The following is a 26,407-nucleotide window of genomic DNA, read 5'->3' as shown; positions in this document are numbered from 1 at the left end:
AAACCTGTCAACAGTTCTTCAAGGTAGGTAGGTCGGACAGGTGAGAACAGGAATTACAAGGCAAAACGAGAACACTAGGAAAGGTATATGCAGTCCCCCAGCCACAGGACTTCATATATATACTGCCTTCTTACCACTTCGAGGCTAACTTATCGATCGGGAACATACCTCTTCCAAAAGGGATCAGTCTAAATGCACAAAGAAACCACCAGCTTCTGGAAGATGCCACCCTTAGCCTGACTAGCATTTACATCCATGCTCCACATCAGTTGCTAGGATACGAGCATGTAGCAGAAGAGAGAAGAAACTGCAGAAACTTCACAAGAAGCTCCAGCCTCAGAGACGGCACCTGCTGTGTCAACCAGAGAGCTGAGTTCACAGACAAGTCTAAGACTAGTCCGCACTCACCCCTTCCATTCCAACATGCCCATCTGTATCATTTCAGCTATTAAACCAAGGCAGACAAACACCAAAATCTGTCCCCCACCCCAGGCTCCCATGGCCAAGAGCTTACAAGAGCTCTACAAGTTTATTTGTTTATGTATCAATACTTCAATTTAAACAAGTACGAGCCACCATCTTTCCGACCCTAATCCTCAATTACTTGGGTTAAAATCTCCCCAGGTTGAGGAGCTTCTTGTGTTGGAGTCCATGTAAAGAGACTGTAGAAAGCCATTTGTCCTTCACAAATGTCTCTAATCACTATCTCCTTTCTTTTTACTGCCCAGTCTTTTCAGGCAACACACTGACTGAACTTAGCTTCTGACTGATATCTCTCCACCCACTTTCTTCTCCATTAATTTGGTGTGAATATTATTGCCAGATTAATCATCCAGAAAATATTATTTTAGCCATATTAGTCCTTAAACAACAAAAGAGTCTCTACCACCACTGATGAGGTAATAGTGACACCTCAAATCTAATTAAACCTGATCAAGCCTTTATCTTCAAGTTATAAGGAAAAAGAAAATAGTAAATGACACTAATCAATCAACAAAAGCCAGGCTACAGGAAGTGCTACAGACTGAATGATCAAATTTAACTGATAATACCAGGACATGAATAATAAAATAGAAGGAGAATGTATAGACTCAACAGCCTGGGCTCAATTACATTTGGACCTTGAATCACACAAACAGAAAAGCATATAAATATCGCATGTGGACAACAGAAGATGTAAACATTAGTAAATATTTGATAAAGAAATTTTGGCTTTAGCTATGATTACATTTTTATAAAAATATTTCTTATCTTTTAGTGATATTGAAATAGAAACAAAACAATATTATCTTTAAAACACTTTCAAAAATAGGGGAAGAATTTCTTTAAAAAGAAAAAAATAGGGGAAGAATATAAATAGGAATAAAAAGAAAAGAAACAATTTTGGCCATAAACTGATACCTGTGAAGCTGGATAATGGGTGCATGGAAATCCACTACACTATGTCTGAACATGTTTGAAATTTTTGATAATGTAGAAAAATAGAAAAAAGAATAACCACAGCTAGTGCTTTAAAAGCCAAATCCCAAACCTGCCCAAAGATATCCACAGAATTCAAAATTGCCCTGTCCTGGATTTTAGGTTGGTTGATTGATTAGATAGTAGTAATAGTAGAAATATTGCTTTAGAGAACAAACTAACTACAACACCCATTCACATCCCCAGGTTCCACAGTACATTCACACACACACACACACACAAATATATATAAATATATAACTTGAACCTATTCTGACCTCATCCTTCTATGGTCCTCTCCAGCATTTCTGTACATATTGAACATTTTTCTGTGGTGCCACAAACTATTCTCAATTATTCTTGATTTATTTTAACTACCTTGCAGATGAAAGTTATTTCTAAAATTATTTTATGGGAAATGTTAGAAGAAATATCTTTTTAACCCCCCCCCCAAAAAAAAAATGTGAAAGGGAAGGTGGGAATACCCAGCATGTAAAGTCATACAGAGGAAGGAGAGGAAGAGACTGTGTAGAAACGCAAAGGTGCCAGTCACATCCTGAAGTAAGTATCCTGCTCATTCTAACCAGCCCACACTGCAGATGGAGCAGCCAGGCAAATGATCACCATAGAATACTTGCATGACATCCTGAATCACTAAATTGTGGGAAATAAAATACGGACGATTGAAGCCACAAAGTTTCCAAATTCTGTCTGTACCAACAGTGAATCAGATTTTTAAATAAATTATCACAATGGTCAAGAAAATAGATACATATGATTCCCCAACAATTTAAGGTAAAAAAAAAAAAACACATTTCAAACCAAAATTTTTAAAGATAACTAATTCTCTATTCTCTGATAGAAATGATCACTATCAGTGAAGATTCTGACTGTTGGCTCACTTCATACAAATCACACGAAAACTTGACTAGCATCATACTTTAGCTCTTACTATCAGTCAGTCATGAGTACACACTGGTGCTCAGGCTTAGGACACCAAAGCTTGAGGAGCACATATCAAGTAGGAGTACCAACAGGATCTTGATTCAACTTCGCTTTAAATGCCGCATCCTCTAAAAATCTCAGATAAAAGTAGACTAGTGTGGTTTAGGCAGAGAAGACCTGTTTTAATCTGACTGTGGTTCTACAGGTCAGGATACAAGTCTGGCCAAAGTGGGTCTTTATGGGTATCTAGAAATTAAAAAACAGACTTGCAACCAAATCTACCAAATCCAGGTGTCCCCAGCAAGTCTTTATTTTATAAAGTATGGCTCAGTATAACAACTGTCTGTTTACCCCAGGTCTTATTGAGCATTGATCACCCTAGCACTTTCCTTGGTATCTGCCACATCTGTGAAAGACCCTAAGCTAGCTCCTTAGCTGCCCATCATTTCTGCATAAGAATAGGCAGTAAACATGAAACATGTGCTATTCAAATTGACTGCAATTTAGAGGAAAGTTTGTGAATTGCCTTTCAAATGTTAACTGAATTGTATGCCATTCAACTCACAGCAAAACGAAACAAAACTTTTTTAAAAGAAAAATCATTCTGGAGAAGCAGTGTCTGACTGACAGCTTCACCACACTATCTAAAATAGTAGTAAGGTAAAACTTTCAAGTCTGAGAAATGAGAAAACACTATTTCTGAATAATTTACTCATAAATTATGTGGCTAAAATACTATGAAAGACTAGCTTCACTTTAAGGATGGGAATCTTCACTTAGCTAAAATATTAAATGCAACAAAACCTAAGAATAGCCCAGTTCCAGCCCTAGATTGAAAATAGAAATAGTATGTCTCCTTGAAAATCCCCTCTAGGTCATGATCAGTACCAATAATTTCATAGATTTTCTTCCCTGACAGCAAACTCCAAGCTCTCTCTCCAGGAGGTTAATTTTATCACTATTTAAACATTAATGCAGCAGATACCAAGGTAAAATGACTTTATATTCTCTAGAAAATGACATCAAGACACTAGAAAAGCAATGGCTTGTTCCAGGAGTCACCATTAGTTATAAACAGAATCCTTGGGATGTACTGCATCAGACACTATTAAGTTCACCAAAGGATTACACATTTCAGCCAACAATGGTAAAATAGACAGCTTTGTTACGAAAGTAGATATTAAAAAATTACTTCTTTTAAGAATCATACAGCTAAGAAGATGAGATTTCTTAGAGTGGCCCTCTTCTTTTCTCCTTTACGTAGAATTTGGTAAGAAATGAGTACTTTCGTGTTTTTAGTGGACCCCAGTGTTACACACTTGAAAATGTGCAATCATGGGTATGACAGGCATATCACCAAGTGGGTGACATTTTGGAAAGACAGTTCTGCAACTCAGAGGGGTAAGAACATGTATTTCTATTATCACAGTTTCAAAAGAGTGCAAAGTCGAAAAAGGAGTGCAACAGTGTGTGGTCATGGGGCAGACACCTCGTTACTGTGATAGCTATGGCCTTGTCTTCTCACTGTCTGTCTCCAGACACAAACATGCTGAGACAAATGAGTTTCTAACTAAAAGACAGGTTCTGCCAGCAGGGGAGGCCCAGGTTCCAGCAGAAAGCAAATGCAGATTTATTTAAAAGCTAAGAATCTTAATCATCTCCCCCTCTTCTTCCTCTTCTTCCTCCTTCTCCTCCTCCTCCTTCTTTTTATCTTTCTCCTTCTCCTCCTCCAAGTTTTAATGTTCAAAAATTCTTTAAATTTTTAGCAACAAACATTTTCCATAGCAAAGCTGGAAATTAAACTCAACTACAACTACATTCATCATGTTATCTTACTTTCATTCGTGCTTAAATGAAGATGTCTGCTATTTTCAATTATTTCATGCTTCAACCATAATTTTTCACCTAAAGACCATTCTTCCAAGAAGCATATGAAAACCAAATTGGTCCTACATATAAAATTCTACATGGAAACTAAATGAAACCTCTTCTATATCCAAAACCTACCAGAGAGCCAGACATTTCCCAGACAGGGACAGAGACTGTGTTAGAGTAGAGAATGTAAAGTAACTTCGTAGATTCAGTATTTCCTTTTCGAGTAAAGACAATGTTTCAAAACTAGACTGTAACAATGGCTGCATAATTTCATAAATATATTGTAAACACTATTCTTTATAGTTGACCTTAGCCAACAGACTGAGAAGCAATAAACCTGTACTTTAAATGAGTAAATTTTGCAGCATATCAATTGCATTCCATTAAAGCTGCTAAAATATTATCACTCTATGATGTGAAAATACAAAATTCAAATCTCCATTTTAAACAATGGAAAGAATAATTCACTTGATAACCCTGAATACCTATTGTAACAATTTATGCATTCCAATATTAATGCCTAATTTAAGTTGCTTCATTATTATCATCATTTTTAATGAGTTTTGTTTTTTAAAGGTGTAGGAAATACACATATTTGATAAAGCCACTGTAATTAAAGGAAGACATGATAGCTTGTTTGCTATAACTTTAATCAGCTCCTCATCATGGCAGAATTAGGATCATTTCATTGTTGATGGAAACTTAGAAAGCTTAAGTTGTGCAAAGACAGAACCCATCTATTTGAAGAGCAGATGAATTTTTGCATGTATTTGCATGTATGGCATTGTCATATTTAAATGTCCTATACTGAACAACTGATATAAATAAAAATAAACAGCCACATTATCTACACTATTGAGTCACATTATAAAACTACAATATACGCAATAGATTACATACATTGCTGTACATTTTTCAAAGAAGTGTGTTTGTGTGTTTCTCTCTCTCTCTCTCTCTCTCTCTCTCTCTCTCTCTGTGTGTCTCTCTGTGTGTGTGTGTGTGTTATACATGAGGACAACTATATCAAGTAATACAATGTTAAAATAAGGTAAATTTCAACATAGAGGCAAATTGGTAGTCTTTTATTATTTTTAAAACTTTCCTAGAAGTTTAAAATTATTTAAAAGTTCAAAAAGTAATAAAATACATCTATTAAGACTGCATGCCTAATATCTTGTTCTTGTTCACCTTTAATCAGATTTGATCTCTGCCATTTAAATGAGGTGTTTAGTCATTTATATTTAATATAATTGTATACTTAGTATAAACCTTTTTATTTGTATTCTAGCCACATCATCTTGACTTTGTTCTTTATTTTTTCCTTTCTCCTTTATTCCTTTTCTTCCTTTCTTGACTAGTCAATTTTCTTCCTTTCCTAATTTTTTAGTGATCAATTTTATCTCCTCTGGAAAGCTTTTTAGCTATATATTCATTCTACTGTTTTAGACTGCTAGGAATTAAATTATGCATTCTGAAGTTGTCATAGTTTATTCTAAACATTATATATCTCCACATATGCAGTAAGAAACATACCAACACAGGTTTGTTTACCAGAAAAATATTTCTAAAATTATTGTTATAAAATTAACTCATATATCTGATAAAATTGTCATATATGGTTATTAACTTACCTTTAAACATAAATAAAGAAACCTCATCAAAAGATAAAAAAAATCAATATATAAGTAAAATGATATTTCACTGTCGTCCACTTATTCTTCCCTGTAGTTACCATATGGTACTACTTTCCTTCAGCTTAAAAGGCTTTCTATATGTCCTAAGTACAGGTCTAAATATTTTTAGCTTTCATTCATTTGAAAATGTCTGTTTTATCTTAATCACAAAGGATAATTTCAACTGATACAATATTCTGTCAATTGATACAATATTCTAGATTGACAATTTTTTCCCCTAGCACCTTCACTGATTTCTGGCTTATGCTGATAGCGATGCAAAGTCAGTGATTATTTTTAGCATGCTCCCCATCATAAATGATGTGTCCTTTATTTTTCCTCAGGCTATTTTTAACCTTTTTGTCCTTTGGTTTTCAGCTAACTGATAACATATCTAGTATTGATTTTCTTTCTGTTAATCTTGCTTGGGATTGGTGGACTTCTTGATATATGGGTCTATATTTTCAAAAATTTTGGCCATAATGTCTTCTGATAATTTTATGCCCTAATCTTCTCCCTCTACCACTCCCATAATTGTTGGATGAAAGAAACTATATCAGGGAAACTAATGGCTTAACTCATTTTTGGTTTTGGTCTGCTGTCACTCTGTGCTTTGGTTTGGATGGATTATAACGATCTATGATCAGGTGCATTGATCTGTTCCTCTCTAGAGTATAAAATTCACCATTTACTCCAACTGGTGATGTCACTGCAGACACAATTTTTTTGTCCGGCTTTGTCCTGCATATGAGTCATGCGTTCAGATTTTTGCACAGTATTATAACTACATGCTAGTCATTGTGCATATGCGTCATTCTTGGGAATCTGACTCTTTTATGTTAGTTAGGAGAGAGTTTAGATGTTAGTCAGTTACTTTATAAGGGGATCAGCTCAATTCAGGAGGAACTTTGAGGGTATAATGTATGAATTAACTTTTGCTCCATGATTAAATGAACTATTCCTAAGGCATAAAGTCACATCTGAAACCACAAGATACTTTGGCATGTTCTCCTCCCATTCCTCAGCACTTGCATATTCTTTCAGAATCTTCCATCAGCAATCATTACAACAGTGGTTGTTTCCTGCTAAGGTTTATGGAACATGTTTGACCAAGGACTCAGCCAACTCTGCGCTAACTTTCTAGGGCTCCTTTTACATGTAATTTCCTCCTCTCCAGTACTCTGCACTTCACAAATTTCAGAAGCCTCTACATCCCTGATTCTTCTGCTAAGATAATCTTTTGGACTTCATTTCTCATAGCTTGAAAAGTACCCACCAGAGGAAGCAAGAAAGAACTGGAACTAACCTCACTTGCTCTCTGCTTAACTTGAGTCCATTCAGATTTATAGTTCCTTACTACAAGAGGTAATTTCAACATGGCCAGAACAATAGGTATAAAATTCCAACAATATTTGGAATTGCAATAACATGTTAATAAGATAAAAAGTATATTTCATTTCTAGGTAGCAAAATTTCTATAAGCAAATCAGTATGGAAAGTGTTAAATAACTAGCTCTGACTCACAAAGATATTTACCAAATACACAAACGTTTTTCAAGCACCTATTATAGGTACATAGTATTTGACATATTAGTAAAAAGAATCCAGAAAAAGTAGATTCAATCCATTTAAACTGAACAAATTTAAACTGAGCAAATATACAAAACCTCACTCCCAAAAATAAGTCTAGAAAATGAGTTACTAAGAATCAATCTTATTCAATCTACCAGGAACGTGCATATATTCTCAAAAATGACTACAATTTGCATTCATGATTTATTTATCACTGCAAACATTCCCATTTTCTGTGCAAGCGATTTCATTCCAACATAGTTACATTTTTCAATTCTCTACATGTACTTATCGTTTTTAATAGTAAGTAGATATTACCATTTCTATTTAGTTATGTCAAACTTATTTTGGCTAACTCTTAATTGCATTTCTAATTTTCAACTGGTCAAATCAAATATATTTTGCTGGCAGAGAGAAAAATATAATGCAGTTTCTAAATGCCATGTCAGCAGTATCATATTAAACAGTACTGTAATTCCTTTGATCTTCAACAAATAAAAATGATACACTTCTAACCACAGATTTATTTTCTTCTCTCAGAATTAGCTCCTGACCTGTCATTTAACCCAATACCTGAAAAGGTGACTAAGAAAATAGTAAAATTAAGATCAGCCATGTTCATAAAATAGCTTTAAAACATTTTACTATTTATTATCTCTCCCCCACATACACTTGTTCCCTTTCTTTTAAAACAAAGTCTCATTTCATAAGCATGGCCAGCAATTACGTCTGTATAAATCTCAGAATGGCCTCAAACTCATCATCTTCCTATAGTTGACCACCCAAGTTTCGTATTAACTAAACATATGACTAATTTCAATGAAGCAAAAAACAAATGAATAGAAATCCTCATAGAGTATGTCTTTCAGTGCTACATATTGAGAATCAGCTCCTATTCCTAAAGACTGACACTCCCCTGCAAAATAATAACAACAATAATGACAACAAAAGCTCATTAGAAGTACTTTGAAAGACAGTAGAAATTACACCATCCCCTTTCACTGAAAGCATTACTTACTTATCCAGTTTGTGCTTCCTTAGGTAATAATTGAGGTATCTGTTTTCTATTGCTCTACACTGTTGTTCCCAATCAAGATGACAGCCTCTGGACAAAGGCCTTACCTGCAGCACGTCCTGGATTTTCACCCATACATCTGCCATATCATATAATTTGATCTCTTCTTGCTGTGTTAGCTGGGTCCCAACAGAGTCCTGAAGGTACCCCAGGACCACAGCATGTGCAGTGGCTACAGCATTAAACTTATCAAACAACAGTTCCAGCAGTTCTAGAAGTAACCTGTGGAAAAACAAAACAACAAAACAAATAGCATTTACATAAATCCATATCATCACAGAGGAATGGTTTAAGCTGGCCTGCAAGAAAAAAATTATCAGCTCTAGTGAGAAGCACATCATAAGGTAAACAGTAAAATTTCACATTCCAACAGATTTGATTTGGAACAGCTGCATGATCTAAGCAATCTTCTAAATGTATCTACTCAGATTACTGTCACTAAACGATGATGACTTAAGAGTTTATAAATCCATTGTAAAATCCCTAAACCATCAGCCTAATAAACACAGCTCTTTTTAACATATTTGAAAGTATAGAATTGTAACTATTCTATTTTCACATAGGTGGTCTCCAATGAATTCTGACAAATTTTTCAGACAGCAGTTCAGATGCCACACAGAATATGATATTCAGTAGCAATAAATGGAGTGCTTTGGTAAGGACTCTAATCCTGTTAGTCATGGGAAGCTGTGCTTTGCTATCATTCAAATGCATAGCCTAAGGTGTGGGGGAAAAAAATAGACACCTGCTAAGCAATCTGACTTTCACTACAGGGAGCGGCTTAGGCATTCGCATTATCTCATTTATCATAGTGAGATATGCTGGACACATATTATTACATCAATTCTATACACTCAAGGACATAAAATGAGGTTGCAAAGCAGCTGGTCTCAGAACAATAGCTGATTTCCAAGCCAGTGCATTTAGCCACCTACCTCTCACTACCATTCTAGAATACAGATGTGTATTTAAGAAAAAAGTACAGAGATTTCTGTTGTGAATACAAAGTAATTCCACTACCATTGAGCTTTACAGCTTTCCTGATCACATAGGCATAGAATTACTTCCTCTCATAAACTTGGAGAGTAGCTGAATCTAGTTTTAAGGAACTTACTACACGTGGTTTACATACGTACCTTAACAAATATGGTTCACATTTATCTTTATGCAGGAATTCTGTTTCCCCTGTCCACTATTATTTTTTCAGATTGGATTCTACGTTATATATTGCTATGCTAAACAATACTTAGAAGATGGTTAGGAAATATTTGCTGAATAAATTTAATGACTAAACCTTGGAATGTGAGCTTCACTGTATGTTTCTATGTTCCCAGAGTCTGGACAAACTGATAAGCCAACTTGCAAAGTAGAACAGCAACACAAAGGTACTTTACGGTGGTGTCAATTAACAAGACTTTATTGCCATAAGTGGAGGCTACAACTATAATCTCACAAAAACGCACAGCATGTTATCTATTCCTATGTCTTCTTTATTACCCAATTGTTTTAATTAATGTGCCAATGTGACAGCCCATAACTATCCTATGATAAAACTCTAATATCTATTTGACATTGCAATTTCAATGAGAGAGAATCAGTAGAATTTATGTAGTGCTCCCAGCCTACAGTACACTTATATAATCTAGAAATAACACACTGAATAGGTAAACGGGAGCCATCGTACCTTTTGAAAGAAAACTCTATCTTCTCAATGTTAGCTCAGATTTATACCTACACATGTCACATTTTTCTGCTTTAGAGAGTCATATACACCAGAAGAGAAAAGTTGGATACTAAGTCTAACAGTTAAAAACTGTTAATTCAGTGTTAAGAAAAAAGTGGTATGTGCTTGTAGTTGAAATCATACACAGTAAACAGTAGGTCAACCTAAGTTTCTACTTAGAATTGCCATTAAGTAAACTAGACTATAGCTCCAAAGTATGAGCCTATAAACAATATGTAAAACAAGAAACATTAAAGGAATGTATTGACTTTTATTAACTTTTTTTAATGCTCTTGATAATTGAACTCTCAGGGTTGTTATAGTTCTGTTATTGTTTGACATGAAGGTAACCAAATGTTACCTAACCAAATGTCCTTTCTGTCAAAATGAGACTTCAATGACCATACCGTACTTAGCATTGCTTGAAAACACATTAAATGATGACATTCAGAAGTCTAGAGGACACTGTGGTCCAGGAGCTTGAAGTTCCGAAAGAAACATGGAAAGGGAGGCAGCTATTCTAAGTAAAATGGTTGTCTCTCTGACCACTGCCCTCCACTGCTGTGCATCCTATCTGCCAGGTACCAGAAGAGCTCAGTGAGCAGGTGCAGGTCCCTCTTAGAAAAGATCCAGGGAAGAAATGAGATAGGTATCAGATTCAGTCTATTTACACTGAGGAAATGGCAACCCTTGATAAAATGAAACCTGGCACAGGCAAACTTCAGACACTCCTATAGGCTCAATGTCTGAGGCAGGCCTGCCACTACAGCACAGCCATCGCAGCTACAAAGGAGAGGGGAACGTGCAGCATTAGCTAGGGATACAGGCCAGCCTTGTGACAGACAGCTCTCCAGGCAGCTCTGCCCATGAGGAGCTAAGACTCCACTCAGAGGAGGAAAGCTCAGCTCTGCTTCACAACAATACAACCGTAAATAGTAAGAGACCTGCAGCTACAAGAGAAACACTTACTTTTTGATATCACCAAAACTGAGAAAAATTGATACAAAAAAATAAGAAATTAAAACTATCAACCACCGCTTAATAGAGGACTTGTACCTAGAATATTAAAAAAAAAGAAAAGAAAAAAGAACAAAAAATAAAACTCCAGTGTGCCAGTGTCACTTGTAATTTTAAACAAACAGTAAAAATTTGAATGTATATTGTTGTTGTGAAAAATACATATTAATTAGCCACTGAGTGACACAAAGACATGCAACATCATTAGTGAAAAAGTAAAGTGAAATCAAAATCAAAATGAGAAAAAATTTTCATCTACCCGAATAAAACAATAAAAAAGACAAACAGAAAGTATTGCTACTGCCATACAAATTTCCTCAGATTGTAAACTGGCACTGCCTCCATAGAACAAGCTCTCAATGTTTCTCAAAACATTAAATACAGAGCTGTTAGATGGACCAGAGACTCAATTCTTAGAACAAACATGTAATTGATCAGGAAATATAGGCACACAAAAGCTTGAATACAAATGTTCAGAGTACCATTAGTGACAACAAGCAAAGAGCAAGATAAGCCAATGTCTGTTTACTAATAAACGTAAATATAGTGCAAACGTATATTATATTGACTAGTACATAAGAAACAATCTATGGCACAGCAAGAACAAACTGAAAATATTCTGGTAAAAAATAAGTCAAAGATGACTTCCTATTTATATGAAACATCTCAAGGACAGAAAAAGTCTTAGACACACTAGTAGTTTTTAGAGCAGAAAGAAACTAACTCATAAAGTGACAGATTAATAGCTGCAACCACACAGTGGTGACAGCAATCAAAGCCCATCATTATAGTAAAAACATGTTACTAATCACTGACAGAATGCCTGATATTGAACGTTATATGTTGTTTCATTTTGACTCACAGTTTCACAGGGTTCACCAAATGGTTGTAAGGACCCATGAGCTTAGGCAGAACTCATAAGGGGGTAAAGGCCATGGACAAAATACAACCCTAAAGCCATGCATCTAGTGCCTCGCAGCCTCCAGCTGGGCTCCACTTGCTGGCTGCATCACTGTCCAGCAAGGTCATCATTAAGAGATTAATCCATTGTTCAGGTGAGAACTCTTGAAATTTAATGCCAATATATCAAGAAGATAGTTTACTAATTGTCTAGGTATTTATTACTTTAATAAAAATGAATGACTGCATTCATTCAAGAAGTGAAATGTAAGGTATCTGAATTACATTCCAAAATAGCTTAAGCTCCAATGGCAGCAGCCATGTCTTGAGTAAAACAGATACTGAGTGTCTACAGTTCTACTGTGGTAAATAAGAAATACATAGAACAATGAAGAACAGAATCTAGTAATTCAAAGCAAAGCTATACTGAAAACTTATTCCTCTGAATTCTGACTGTGAAGAAAACATTAACTTTTTCTTTTGACTCTTTTGGACTTTTTATCCTTCTTTCATAAATAGCACAAAAGAAATAAAATGTTTCTAGTATAGAGGTTCCTCAAAAAAATATATACCTACCAACCATATGACGCAGCTAAACTACACTTAGAATATAGTGGAAGGGACAAACTGTATTTGTGTATTCACATTTCTTGTGACACCATTCAAAAAAGCTGTTATACATGCCCCTCAACAACTAAATAGACAAAGAAAATGTGGTATATATACAAAATAAAGGTTTTTTTTATTTTTGAATGTGTATGTGTGCTTGTGTGTGTGCATGTATGTGTGTGTGTGTGTGTGTGTGTGTGCACCTGTACATGAAACATGATCATGCCATGGCATGTATGTGGAAAACAGAGAACTTTATAAAGACAGTTTTCTCCTACCAGCTTTATGTGGGTTCCAGGGATCAAACACGGGTTACTGGGCTTTCTCAGCAAGTGATATAACCCATTCAATTAAAGCATCAGCACCTATAATGATCCTTCATTCAACCATTAAAAAAAATGAAATTATGCAATTTTTAGAAAAATAAATGAAAACAGTAAGTGAAACAAATCTGAAAAAACAACTATTACTGGATTCCTCATGGATTCCTTCCGTTTCCTTGAAAGACTAAGTAACCTATAAGTTGTAAATTTTTCTTTCTTGTGTCTAACCTCTCAGAAGCCCTTGATTTTGTTGATAACTCTCTCCTCCTTTGACTTCTAAAAATGGCTCTGGCCTTCTTCTCTGGCATCTTTCTAATCATCACCCACCCACCTACCTATCTTCCTTCCTTCCTTCCTTCCTTCCTTCCCTCTTTTCTTCATTTCTCTCTTTCTTTCTGTTTTGTTTGTTTGTTTGTTTTTCTGTGACAGGGTTTCTCAGTGTAACAGCCCATAATCATCCCTTTCCAATGCTGTTTTTTTCCCAGGAGTTTTGGCTCTGGCCCTCCCTTGCATACCAAACTGTGCAAAGTATCTCTGCCTCATGGCACCTTTCAAATATTTATGTTTTTCACATTTCCAGTATCTGCTTGTCTTCGGAGCTCCTGACTTGCATATCAAGCACCTAAGGACATGGCCCATTAAACTTAGCATATCCAGATCTATCCCAACAGTTTTTCTTCTTTTTTTTTTTTCTTTTTTTTTTTTTATTGGATGATTTATTTACATTTCCTATGTTGTCCCCTTACCCCATCCCCCACCACCCCCTCGGAACCCCCAATCCCCTCGCCCCTCCTCCTTCTTCTCTGTGGATGTAACCTCTATCTACCCCCCCCACTCCCACCTCCCCACCCTCAAAATTCCCACCCCCTGGGGCATCCAGCCTTCATGAGGTCAAGGTTCTCTTCTTCCACCTATGCCCAGCAGGGCCCTTCAGGGTTATTCAGCTGAAGCCCTGGATAACCCCCTAAGTGCTCCCAGGCTGGTGGTTTAGACCCTGGGAGCTGTGGTTGGTTGGTATTGTTGCTCTCCTCATGGTCTTCCACCTCCAGTTCCCTTCCACTTCTTCATCGCTTTTATACTCTTCTCTTTCAAAAGAAAATAGCATCATTGGTGCTGCTCAAGCTAGAATCCCAACAGAGGACATAGAGCCCTTTGCTTTCTTTATTATTGTTCAGTTACCTTGGCTTGCTCTGCGTTCTGACTTCATGCCTCTGGCATCTCCTTTCAGGCTTCTAGATCAGCTAGAAATCCTTGGCTTTACAGTTGGAGACTTTTGGAAACAATATATATGTATTTTCAATCCTCTCTCTCTCTCTCTCTCTCTCTCTCTCTCTCTCTCTCTCGCACACACACACACACACACACACACACACTCTCACTCTCTCACACACACAAGCATACACATACAAAATAAACAAATAAATAAACCACATACAGCAAAACCCACACAACAACAACAACAAAAAACCACAGTGGTATGTGTAGCCTCCCAGGTAGACAACATTGGTCTAGAAGTGACTACAAAGCCCTATTTTGTGCTTTTTTGTAGCCACACCTCCCTGTCAGTACATGACCCAAAGTCTATGTTCTTTGGGAGAACCAGGAGAAAATGACTGATTTCGTGTCATATGAAATCATAAAGAAAGAATGAATTCTGTAGGATTGGAATATTATCAAAAGCCTAGTATTCAAGATGTCAGTCTGAGATCTTTCCTAGTTTGCAGCAAGCAGCAAAGCTGTCCAGATGTATGAGGACCTTTACTCCAAAACAGGAGTAAGAGGAGGCATGTTACAGACAATGAGTGGTATAAAAATATGTGTTCTATATTACAGTCTCCTAATTTAAGAACCCATCATAAAGTTTGCCACACAAAACTATGTTCTCAAAAAGTATAACTTTATCAACCAAAACACAAGAACATAAGGAAGGACAGTTAGGTAAGCTGAAAGATACATATATCCAATTACCTGGCAGGTTTTAAAAACAGCCATCTACATGTAGGTAAAACATTCGTTCTCCCAATGTTTCTCCTAACTTCCTACCTGAAGCATTCCTGTGGCTCCCATCCTCAAGTGTCACTGTGCAAAAAGGCAGAGGGCTAAAAAAGGAAACTGTCAGAGAGCAGTCGCTTGCTCTAGACCACAAGAACCCATGGTGCAAAGACACTCCATCAAGTTGCAAATAATGTTCACTATTTATGATGAGATAAGACCATCTGAATCTAAATTTACCATCCTGGGAACCTTGGAGTAGACATTTGCCTGGAAAACCCAAGGTGAAGGCCAAGAAGCTGCCTAATGTGGTCATAAAATAAACACTCAATGGAGAAAATTGATTCTGTTCTACTATTCATTTGCTCAAATTTTAATATCAGGGTTCTGCATTTTCCCACTGACAAACAAGAGCAATAACCACAGAGTACTGACCTCCCTACTGTTATACTTTAGACTCAGAGTTAATATTTTATATGAACATTAAAACAAACCAGTCATCAACTGTATCATATCAAGATGGTCTTAGCTTTGCTTGTCTGTATTTCACAGAAACATTTTCTTATTAAGCTCTGATGACCTAGTAGTATCTTCCATTTTAAACAAGACATAATCTCCATTTAGACTTCAAAGTTACCTAAAAGCTACTTTTGAAAGGCAGAGAGATGCTTTTTACCACTTATTACTTCATGTAAAAAAAAATACTATCTGAAGAATGCTAATTCTCCACCTGCACTATGAAAGAAAAGAAGACAGTTATTAGTGATACACAGTAAATGAAGAATAGCAATGAATGGCCCTGGCCCTGGGCAGTTCTTTCCTGAATCCTTCCCTCATTGTCAAATCTGGCTTCTGAACTCAGGAGAGATGACCTTGAATGAACTTCTAATTCTGATATCCGGCAAGTTAGTAACCAAAATTTAAAAAGCAAATTCAAGCCTTCTTCTTTTTTAATTAAAATATCAGTATCACTCTCTTAAAGGCATGTTTCCTATCCCCAAAACAGTATTTCATCACAGTAGCACATTAAAAACAATTACCATAAACCTACTTCTGTGTGTTAACATACCTTAAGGTTTCAGGATTTTTAGGACTTAGTTGTGTGTGACTCTTATTACACATGTACAAAGCCATTTGAGGAATTTTTGAGGTTACTGGATTTGAGTCTCAAGTGAGCTAATCCGGATCCACTTCTGATCGAGTCCAATAATCTCTTAGAGGTTATCATGGATCACAATGCAGGGGGCATGCAGTAAGGGAATGAGTAAGTCATGACAAACATTTCCTCATTCATCGGAAAACCAAACTCAGGCCCAAGAAAGGAGGTAGAAACCTGTGCATGTAAATAACCCAGTAGCAAACGTACGTGGTGAGAGAGGCCACTTCTAATATTAAATTCACCACAAGCAAGTTTTCAGAATTATCAGATTATTTCAGATTTTACATTTCCTTTGACAAATCTGGGATTAGTAATAACGTCCCTCCTACAATGAGTTGTGAGACTATCTGAGAGATAGAGCAGCTGGCAGCCTGCTTTGCAAACATTAGTGCACACGCACAGAGTCCCATGGCTCTGTGCCCATATTCCAGATTACTTACTCCTACTTGCTAGTAAGATACAATTATATTTGCCACTTTATCACAGTTATTTGTTAGAAGTATTGGATATGATCCTAAACCACAAACACAAACAAAGTTGACCCCTATTTAACAAGCTTATTAAAACTCTAACAGGATAGGCTAAGAGCTAGAGGGAACTATAAGTGAAGGGGTTTTGATCACACCTGTCATTGCTTCTACACATCACCACTTGATATTTCTCACTTGATAACAGTGTCTGTCTGTTTGTCTGGGAGGTACCCCTGATGTAGCATGAAGGTGACATTGAAATAGTTATACCAATCCATGAACGAGATTATAAACATTATTAACTTAACTGGTCCAATCTCTAATTTAAACCAGATGTATGAGAGACAGAATAAGCAGATTAGTTATTAACACTGTCAAATGTAAAACAAAGTTTTAAGAAATGTATTGAGAAGTACCTCCAGCCCATTAAATTATAAGCCCCTTTTTTAAAGACTGTAAGCAAAGGACAGTGTACAACCAGAAAGACAGCTTATTCAGCTCCAGATTTACTAAGTAACTATTAACATACTGATATTACTAATTCATTTCATCCGTTGTAGAGCTGTTAGTAATTCATTTAATTAAGTCTTACTAACAGTACAGAGAATTAGGATGATCCATGGTAATGAATTAGCCAACTTAGCTAACAAGAAGTCCTACACTTAACACAATTATTTCCTTTCACTTGTTTAAACAAAATACAGTTATGAGTGATACATGCTAGTTAAAGAACGGTGGAGTTTCTTCACTATTCCCTGGTTCACTCTTCATACCCCTCAATATTTAATAGCAGGGTGTATTTAAAGCATGTTCTCACTGATACGTGTAATCAAAAGTACAGATTCAATCAAATGGAATCATAATCACTGAAGTTAAATTTACTTGCTTCCCGCTTGCTTTGATTTGAATTAACTCTTCATCTAAATCACATCGAGGCCCTTCCTGATTCCAAGCATGTCCAGGTGCTTCATGCAGTGCCTGGGAATGGCTACAGGAAGCCACAAGGACAGACGTCTGACCTTGCTTCAAAGCTGCTCTTAAATGACTTTTCTGTAAAATAAAAAGACCAATTTCTACCAAGTCTTGCATTTTAGACACTCAAGAGAAGAGTAACTAATACTGAAAGAAGAGATGGAAGAAAATGCTATTATTTGAAAAGGAAACACACGCCTGGCAGGTCAAAAGAAAATCATGAGAAATATTTCATTTCTTTCTCTTTCTACAAATATTGTAGTTGTACTATGAAGTTAACCTTGGTGGATGAGCATTTTGACTTCCTCACAGATAAAATCACTTTATTAAAATACCTTTTTTATATCAGTAGATACTGCTACTGAGTTCCAGACTCCAGACTTTAAAAATATTGTAAAAGTATACATTTTCAAACTTTATAGGAGTAATCCAATGGAGTTTTGAAAATCTTGTAGCCTTCACTGGCTGAGAGATGGGAGGTGGGAAGAGGGGTGGAAAATGGGACAAATACTGACCTTAAAAAGAACCATAACTATACAGTGGATAATGATCAGTGTGAGAATTATTCGGTAAGCACAGAGATAATCCTGTCAATCAATTACAGGACAGACACATAGCAGGCAGACATGAAAGGAGTGACCCACACTGTGATGCAGCATGCTATGTAGGATCTGATTCAGTACATGTGGCCCTCCTTCAGAACCATGTAAACAGAGTAGTCCCCACCTATTGTTGGTTTTCCTTCTGTGACATCAGTTACACTTTGTCAACTGTAATCCTAAAATATTCAATAGAATATCTATCTAACAAATAATTTAAGAATTTTAAATCCATGTATCATTTCTAGGTAGCAAGATCCCTGGTCTAGAATATCTACTCTCTTTAAAACCTGTTAGTCACTTAGTAGGTGTATGTAATCTGTGTGGCTTCTGTAGATACACAAGGGGAAAAAACATCAAAAAACTGAAAGTAACAAATACTGAGTGTCCCTTGGCCAGGCCCCCTACTGCAGGAAGTATCTTTTCTCTGTATTTTCCTCACTTTCTTACCTTATTTTGATGTAATATATCCAGACATAATCCAGGATATCACAACAAGTTACTGTTATACAATGAAAACTGTAACCTCACTCATAACAAGAAAAAACAAACCCAAACCACACTACAAATATCAGTATTTACCTCTCAGATTAACAAATATGAAAGTATCTGATGATATAAAGTATAGGCAAGGGAATATAGCAACTCTAAAACATTAGCCGTAACATGAAAATGTGTGTCTCTAAGAAAAGTGTACTTGGCAGTACTCATCAAAATTGAATAAGCCACCCAGGCCAGTGTAAACTGTGAAAATGACAAGGCAAGGGTCCAGTACTTTTCTGCCTCACACTGAGATGCTGATGTCATGCTAACTGCATAACTATAAAAACAACTTGGTGCTATCAAATAGACGAGTTTGACAACTACAACTAGTATAAACAATAAATACTGTCTTACTTTACTTTCAAAAGACAGTGATACAAGCTATTTCCTAATAAGGACCTAACCATACACTTGTACAGTACCTTTTGCTTGTCTGTTAAACCTTATAGTTTTCAACAATATACTGATCTGAGGGAAGCCTTTCTTCCCCTTTAAATTCCATGAGGGCAGTGCCATGTCTCTCATTTGGCACTTTAGTTTCCTGTCTAGTTCACAGCAGATACTCTGTATGGGAGTCATTCTTTAATTCAACACTTACTATAAGTCAAATGGACACTCCACTAATATATAAACTTATGGGGAAACTTAGTTGTCTCCTCTCTCTAGATACAAGCAAAAATAAACAAAGGTCTACAAAGACTGCAAAATGGTTTCCTTAGAAAGGGAGAGTTCCCCCTGGCAGCATGGCTCCACTTCATCCTGTTTTACCCGTCCTCTTCTAAGCCCACAGTCTAGTATAGCAGGGCTTTTCCCTTCAGATGCACCGACTAAAGTGGCTGTCTTATATATGCCAATTGCCACCCCTCTCCTGGTTCACTTCCTTATTCATGACAAGATTGAATACCTATAAGAACATTTTTTCCTTCAATGTTTCCTCTCACTTTTGGTATTTATGAACTATAGAATTTCTTCTGGCTTCTTTAACACAAAAATTATATACAAACCACATTGGCTAGATTATTGGAAATAATCAGTAAGACAGCAAATATTGAAGAAATTGGTTCTAAGCTACAGAGGCTGCAGGCTGCATTGGCCATCTGAAGTTGAAGCTGCCTTTGTAGGGGTGTGGGAAGGGGCAATTGGTAGCAAATGGTTGTGCTAGGTTAGCAAGGCACTTGTCACCTTGAGTTAATACTCACCATGTTATTAGTAGCAGCCTAACAACTGCTGAGCATTTTCCTAAAGTGTGAAGAAGCTTATAAACACTAAAAGAACCAAAAAGAGAAAACATTTCTCCTATGAATAGAAAACAGATAAGTTTTGGAAATAAAAATACAAAATAAAAAAAATAGGTCACCAAAATGTGGTTTTGTTTTGTTTTGTTTTAAGCTGATGAAGGAAGGATTCTGGCTTTATATAAATTAAAGCAAGATGGAATTCAACAGCCTTATTCAATCTCCATTTCCAGCAAAATACCACACAACATTAACTCTCTTTGCATAAGACAAATGGAAAGAGGCTGCAATGCATCACAACTACAATGTATTTAACAAAATGCAGATGAACAGTGAACTTCTGCGGAAACTTACAATACTGATGCCTGGCTTCCGAGTTACATTTCATAAAAATGTTTTAGAATAAGTTATTTCTTTAGGATTGGGCCAGAGAATGTGCATGTTGGGAATGGACAGAGATCAGGCTTGAGGAAAGCAGACTCTTCTGTCATCTGCCACAGCAGTCTTGAGGTATAAAAGAACAATGACAATGGTGCAAATAATGCCACTGTGATTTAACTCCCTCTGAAAGAGATGTCACTAGTATCTCAGTGAAGTTTCAGACACAGAAGAACCATGAATGCTTCAAGGAGTAATTTGATAATATCCTTTTTAAAGCTCCAAGCCTCTGGAAGCAACAGTGCTAATCATCTCCGAATGGCTGTGGTTAACTCAGGGGAATTAATTCTCGAGGTACCTTAACGTAATTAATTCTTAAGGTACTGTACAACTATCAGAAACCAGCTACCAGAGGTCAGCTCAGAACTGTCATTCATTTGGAATCCGGGTCCAAGAATTTAGTGTTTGATCTAGTAATATGGTTTACCCTAAATTACTGTTTTGTCTGTAATATTTTATTTCGTAATAAAGAGTTTTGGCCAAAAAAAATGTAGATTTAGCTTTATAAAATAGTATCATGTCATAAAGGAAAAGAAAAAACAAATGCCAAAACATGAACCATTGGTTGCTTCTTAATAGCCCATGTACCATGCCTACCAAACCAAAAAAAGAAAAGAAAAAGAAAAATCTTTAAAATACCAAATAAATAAGTAAACAAATAAATAAATACATAAAGGAAGATAAACAAAGAAAGAAGGAGAAGAACGAAAAGAAGGAAAAAAAGAACCCTCTACTGCTGACTCCTTCCTCACAGAAAGCTATTTAGAATTTCCTAAGGCAAGGAGCTGGCTCTGTGCTTCTACTGATGTAATCTGCACTCGTGAATTCTGGAAACAGCTGAGGCAATAGAAGAGAAAGAGGTCAAAATCCTATGAAAGACACAATGTTTTTAGGGCAACTATAATGAGAGCTGCAGGAAAGTTATTGATCTGTGCCCTTTGCTTTATTTCCAGTATATATTATAGTAATGTTATTTCCCTATGAAAGTTCAGTCTATTCATCTGGGCACTTGCAACAACAGAGCAAATGGCAAAGCAGAATTTTCGAGTATTCATTAGCAAAGAGTCAAAAGGTCTTTGCAGAAATCCAGGCACCAAGCAAAGAAAGCAGAAAAGTAAAGTTCAATTCTGACTTATGCGCTAGCTTCTCAGAACCATGAGTGATGAAACACATGAAGACTGAAGAAGGTATCAATAACAAACATATGTGCTGGCATGCAGATGCATGTGTGTTATATTCTTACTAAGCATTAGAACCATTGACTTCATCTAAAGCAGATAACCCTGCAAGGTACCAGGAGCTACAACATTATCAGATCTCTACAAAACCCATGCTCTTCAACAGTCTGCTTTGATGCAGTCCATGATGGTAGACAGGTAGATAGTAGTTTGAGGGTTTTTGTTTGTTTGCTTTTCCCTCCCCAATTACATTACTTTTAAATTAAGTTCATAAGAGAATTACTTTTGAAGGGTTTTTAAGTCAGTACCAGTGTTATCTAGATAGATAAAAAGAATTCAGAAATATGAATAGAATATATCAGATTTTCCAAAACATTAAAGTAAATCTGAAAAAAGTCTAGGCCAAGTTCATACTCTTTTCCCTTAATTCTGCTTAGTATCTGTCTTTAAAATGCATGCGTGCCAAGGAAAAGCATCAGAGTCTCCATAGTAGCATGTTAAGGAAAGAATCGCCCTTTATGCATTACCATCTCCCACACACAACCATCCAAACAAAGGAGAGAATTACCTTTGTCTCATATGACATGTTTTTCTTTGAGACATTGTCTCCCTATGTAGCCTAGGCTAGCCATGAACTCCAGCTCTTCCTGCCTCAGACTTCTGAGCACTGAGATTATAATTACACACCAGCGCATCTGCTAGCCTTCTATTCTCCAATGAAACTGAACCTTTCACTAGCATTTTTCTCCCATGCCATTCCAGCCTTACATGCATGGTGTGTAGGTGTCGGGGGACAAAGGTAGAAATGAAGGCAGCAAGAGTGAAAGAAATCACTTTATGATAAATCAGATTTCTTTTTACTAAGTCCTAATTTCAAATACTATCATACAATACTGGACTACTGTTCCCTAAAATCTGATCTGACAAACATGTTCTCCCAGTGTATAATAGCCAGAGCTTAGGATTATAATAATAGAATTGCCATGTTCTCCAATGAACTAAAAACCTTGAAATTCAAATGCTACTTACTGTTTTAAGGAAATGCAGAAATTACTGATATTTTTCTATTCACAAGTATAACCACATGATGATGAGGAAAACACAGGACAGGAGAAAGCACAGACTTTAGAATCAAAGTAGTCTCATACTCAAATTCAAGACTAGTCAGCCAGCAAGCATACACTTGGGCTAATCACTATCCCTGAGTTTCAGCTCTTCTAACTATAAGATGTGGACACTAAAAACTAGCTCACAGAGTAGTAATAAAAGCTAAATGAAACAATATCCATAAATTATCTCAAAAACAGCTTAGTAACTGACACATGTTCAACAGTTGCTTCATTCTTTCTTGCCACTGATTTATTAATATATGTGATAATAAACACTCTCCACTACTATAAACAGGTTTATATCTCTCATTTCTTGTCAGTGAATATGGACAATAAATCTAAACCTTCTCAACAAATCCAAAGCAATACAGACAATGCTTGGCCTGAGTATGTATAGAATATAGTATCCTCAGCTCAAGAAAATGATCCCAAATGGAAATAAGTTACTTATTCTCCATCCTAGAACATATACAATAAAAAGACAACAGACCCCAGACCATACCCGTCCCTACCTTGGCTGGTTGTCCACAGTGAGGCTCTCTCCCCTCTGATAGGCACTGTCTGCCACCTGGGTGGTTGACCTCTTCACAATCTGCTTTAGCTCCTGCTCCAAACGCTCTTTAATGGCTTTAACTGTCTCAGGGATCTTCTTCAGTCTGGCCAGCCCCTGAATAAGAATTCCCATGAAAAGAGTGCTGTTCTCCTCTGGATCACACTCCAAGTCCTCCTTGATGTCTTGCAGGTTTATCTCCCTCACTGCAAAAGAAAACAACACCTAAATATCAGATCCAGTTTCCACATTAATTCAACAGCACAGCAGACTAATAAAGATCACTGCTTTGATTATTCTATTAAGGAATCAGATAAAATTTATGTTAAACTAAGTTACAAAGTAATATGCAACAGCCCCCAATTCAAACCAATTGGTAATGGTTTGGTAAGAAATTAAATGTACAAGCAATTCTATAGGAAGATGTAAATCTCCAGTTCTACACAGACTACTTGGATCCAGTGTGTTGATAAATTAAGTCCATGGTACACATTATCTCTAAAATACAATACATGGTATTTCAGGAAAACTCTAAAGACTCAAGCCCAAGCCTCAACTTCCTACTCATTAGTTAGAAGTGATAAACAGTGAAAACAGAAGATGTTATAAATATATGTAGGGGCAAAAGTACATGAATATAACAAACAAAAAGAAATGAACAGAAGTATATGTAAGACGACAAACATATATGAGAAGAGTTTGAGGGGGAAATGTAGTGACGAGGTACTAAATAACCACAAAAGCCATCATACTTGTCTTTAAACATACGTGTGACTCACAACAGGTAATCCCAGCTACTGATGGGCTGAGACATAGGGATAGAATTTAAAAGTAAGCCTAGGTTAGACAGCAAATTCCAGACAGCCTAGCATACATAATGAAACCTTGCTTATGAAAGTGAGTGAGACAGAAAGAGAGTATTAGGGGGAGAGAGTAGTTAATATCTTTCACAAACATTTGTAATAAACAATGAAAACCTTCTTGTAAGTTATATGCCAAATATCCCTATAGATCTTTATATTATAGCCTTTACCCAAACCATCTGGTCTTAAAAAAAGAGGAAACAGTCTCAAGCTACTAGTAGTTCTCATCCCTGTGAGTAGCTTCGGAAAAGGATTAGCTGATTATCTGAAGATAATTGTCCCTACTAAAAACTATATTGTTAAAGTTATATAAGATGGGAGATATGGCTCAGCAATCATAAGGACTAGAGTCTGTGTTCCAGCATCCATATAATGTAGATATCCCTGTAAGCCCTACATATCAAAGCAAGACAAAGGCACACAAGAAAGCCACAAACTAAATCAGTATTTATTATCAATGATACTTCTCAACTACATATCTATATACCCATAAAAGTTCTTTGTTCACAGCATTCATTATTATAATAGCAACATTATCCACAGTCACCAAATTTAGAATCATCCCAGTTGTTCACCAACACATGAACAGATAGATAGATAGTGATCTATATAAACAACCAATGGCATATCACTCCACTTTAAATGAAGGAAGCCCAACACACTGCAATATGAATAGATCTGGAATACATGATGCTAAGTGAAATAAGACTGTCACAAAATACAAATACTTTATGATTCCACTTATAATGAGATACATAGAGTGGTCAAATTCCTAGAAACAGAGTAGAAGGTAGACTGTCAAAGGAAGGAGAAGGAAGAAAAGTGTAGTTACTTTTTAACAGGTACTAAGTTTTAGTTTTACAAAGTGGCAACAGTTATACGAAAGGATAAAGGTACTGTCTATACATATGATAAATATACTTAATATTACTCATCTATATATTTTAAATGACTAAAATATCATCTTAATGATGTCTATATTTTAACATAAAATATGCTCTTAAATATGAACCAAAGATATTTTAGTAGCAAATAAGATATAATTACTTATGAATAAATCCTCAATATATTTTATCCATGATGTCTTAGAAGACTCACTAGGTGCCCAGAAAGTCAGAGAAACCATATGCATAGGACATTTCTTATAACAGAGTATGTTTGATAATACAGTACTCAGTAATTGTACTGTTTAATACTAATGAAACTAGAAGTAGAACTCGGGTTTAGCCTTGAAAAATGAAAATCTAAAGACAAATTTTTAAAACATCACCAATACTTCCAAATGTAATGTTATAAAAACGTACATTTCAGTTCCTGGTTTTGTTTTATACATGAAGAAGTAGGATACCTCAGGCCACAGGAATATTCTATCTAGCAAATCCAATCCCACAGCAAAGCTACGAAAGTACTCAGCAGCAGGGAGTCACCCCAATTCAGCATGGAATAGGAGGAAATGAAGCTGAACTACAAGAAGAGCTTCAGGCAGGAAGAAAAGTAATGAAAATTTACCTGTTCGAAATGTTCTTTGTAAAAAGTGCACCTATAAGTCACAAACAGGACACAAACAAAGTGCCACCTCGACATCACAGCTGCTGCCTAGGATGGCTGATGATGACGTAAACGTAGTTTAAGTCAATCTTGCCTGGAATGGCATGGCATATAGCTACTTATATGCACACTGATTGTAGAGCTGTCTCGTTAAAAAGCAACACATGAGCAAGATTTGAATAATGAAATGCCATGGCCACAACAGAACATCTGTTTAAAGACTTAGCTTTCTGTTGTCTCCTGAAATCTCCTAGAACATAAACACTTAACGGTACAACATTAATTAATTTAGAGTATCTATTTCACTTATATCAGCTGAAAATTAAAAGGCAATATAAAAGGATAATATAATCAACCATGACTAGTGTAATATTCACAAACATTTACAAGGTCAGATAGTATTCTTGGGAAAAAATGTACAAAAATAATTTAACCAAAATTCAATAAGGCTTCACCCAACAATCAGAACAGACCTGTGCATCTCTGCAAATTCCTGAAGTCCACGTCACTCCCAAGCACCTGATATACTACAGTGGATACCCAATTTATAGGTATTAGACATTTAAAGTTAAACATACTTT

The 26,407-nt window shown here is 36.1% G+C and overlaps 1 protein-coding gene across 2 annotated transcripts in view; it reads right to left on the bottom strand.

Annotated features, from left to right (window-relative positions):
* Exoc4 (exocyst complex component 4) overlaps positions 1-26,407 on the bottom strand; it is a 689,148-nt gene that overhangs the window by 580,749 nt on the left and 81,992 nt on the right. For both annotated transcript variants that reach the window (XM_028768362.1, XM_028768363.1), the window contains exons 6-7: positions 23,378-23,621; positions 8,646-8,820 (exon numbers count right to left, since the gene is read on the bottom strand). In XM_028768362.1, coding sequence (XP_028624195.1) covers positions 8,646-8,820; positions 23,378-23,621 — 419 coding nt within the window. The remainder of the gene's footprint in view (positions 1-8,645; positions 8,821-23,377; positions 23,622-26,407) is intronic.

Source organism: Grammomys surdaster, unplaced genomic scaffold (genome assembly GCF_004785775.1).
Source record: "Grammomys surdaster isolate TR1022 unplaced genomic scaffold, NIH_TR_1.0 186, whole genome shotgun sequence".
NCBI lineage: Eukaryota > Metazoa > Chordata > Mammalia > Rodentia > Muridae > Grammomys > Grammomys surdaster.
Note: the sequence above shows the minus strand (reverse complement) of the source record. Positions and strands in the feature narration are given on the sequence as shown.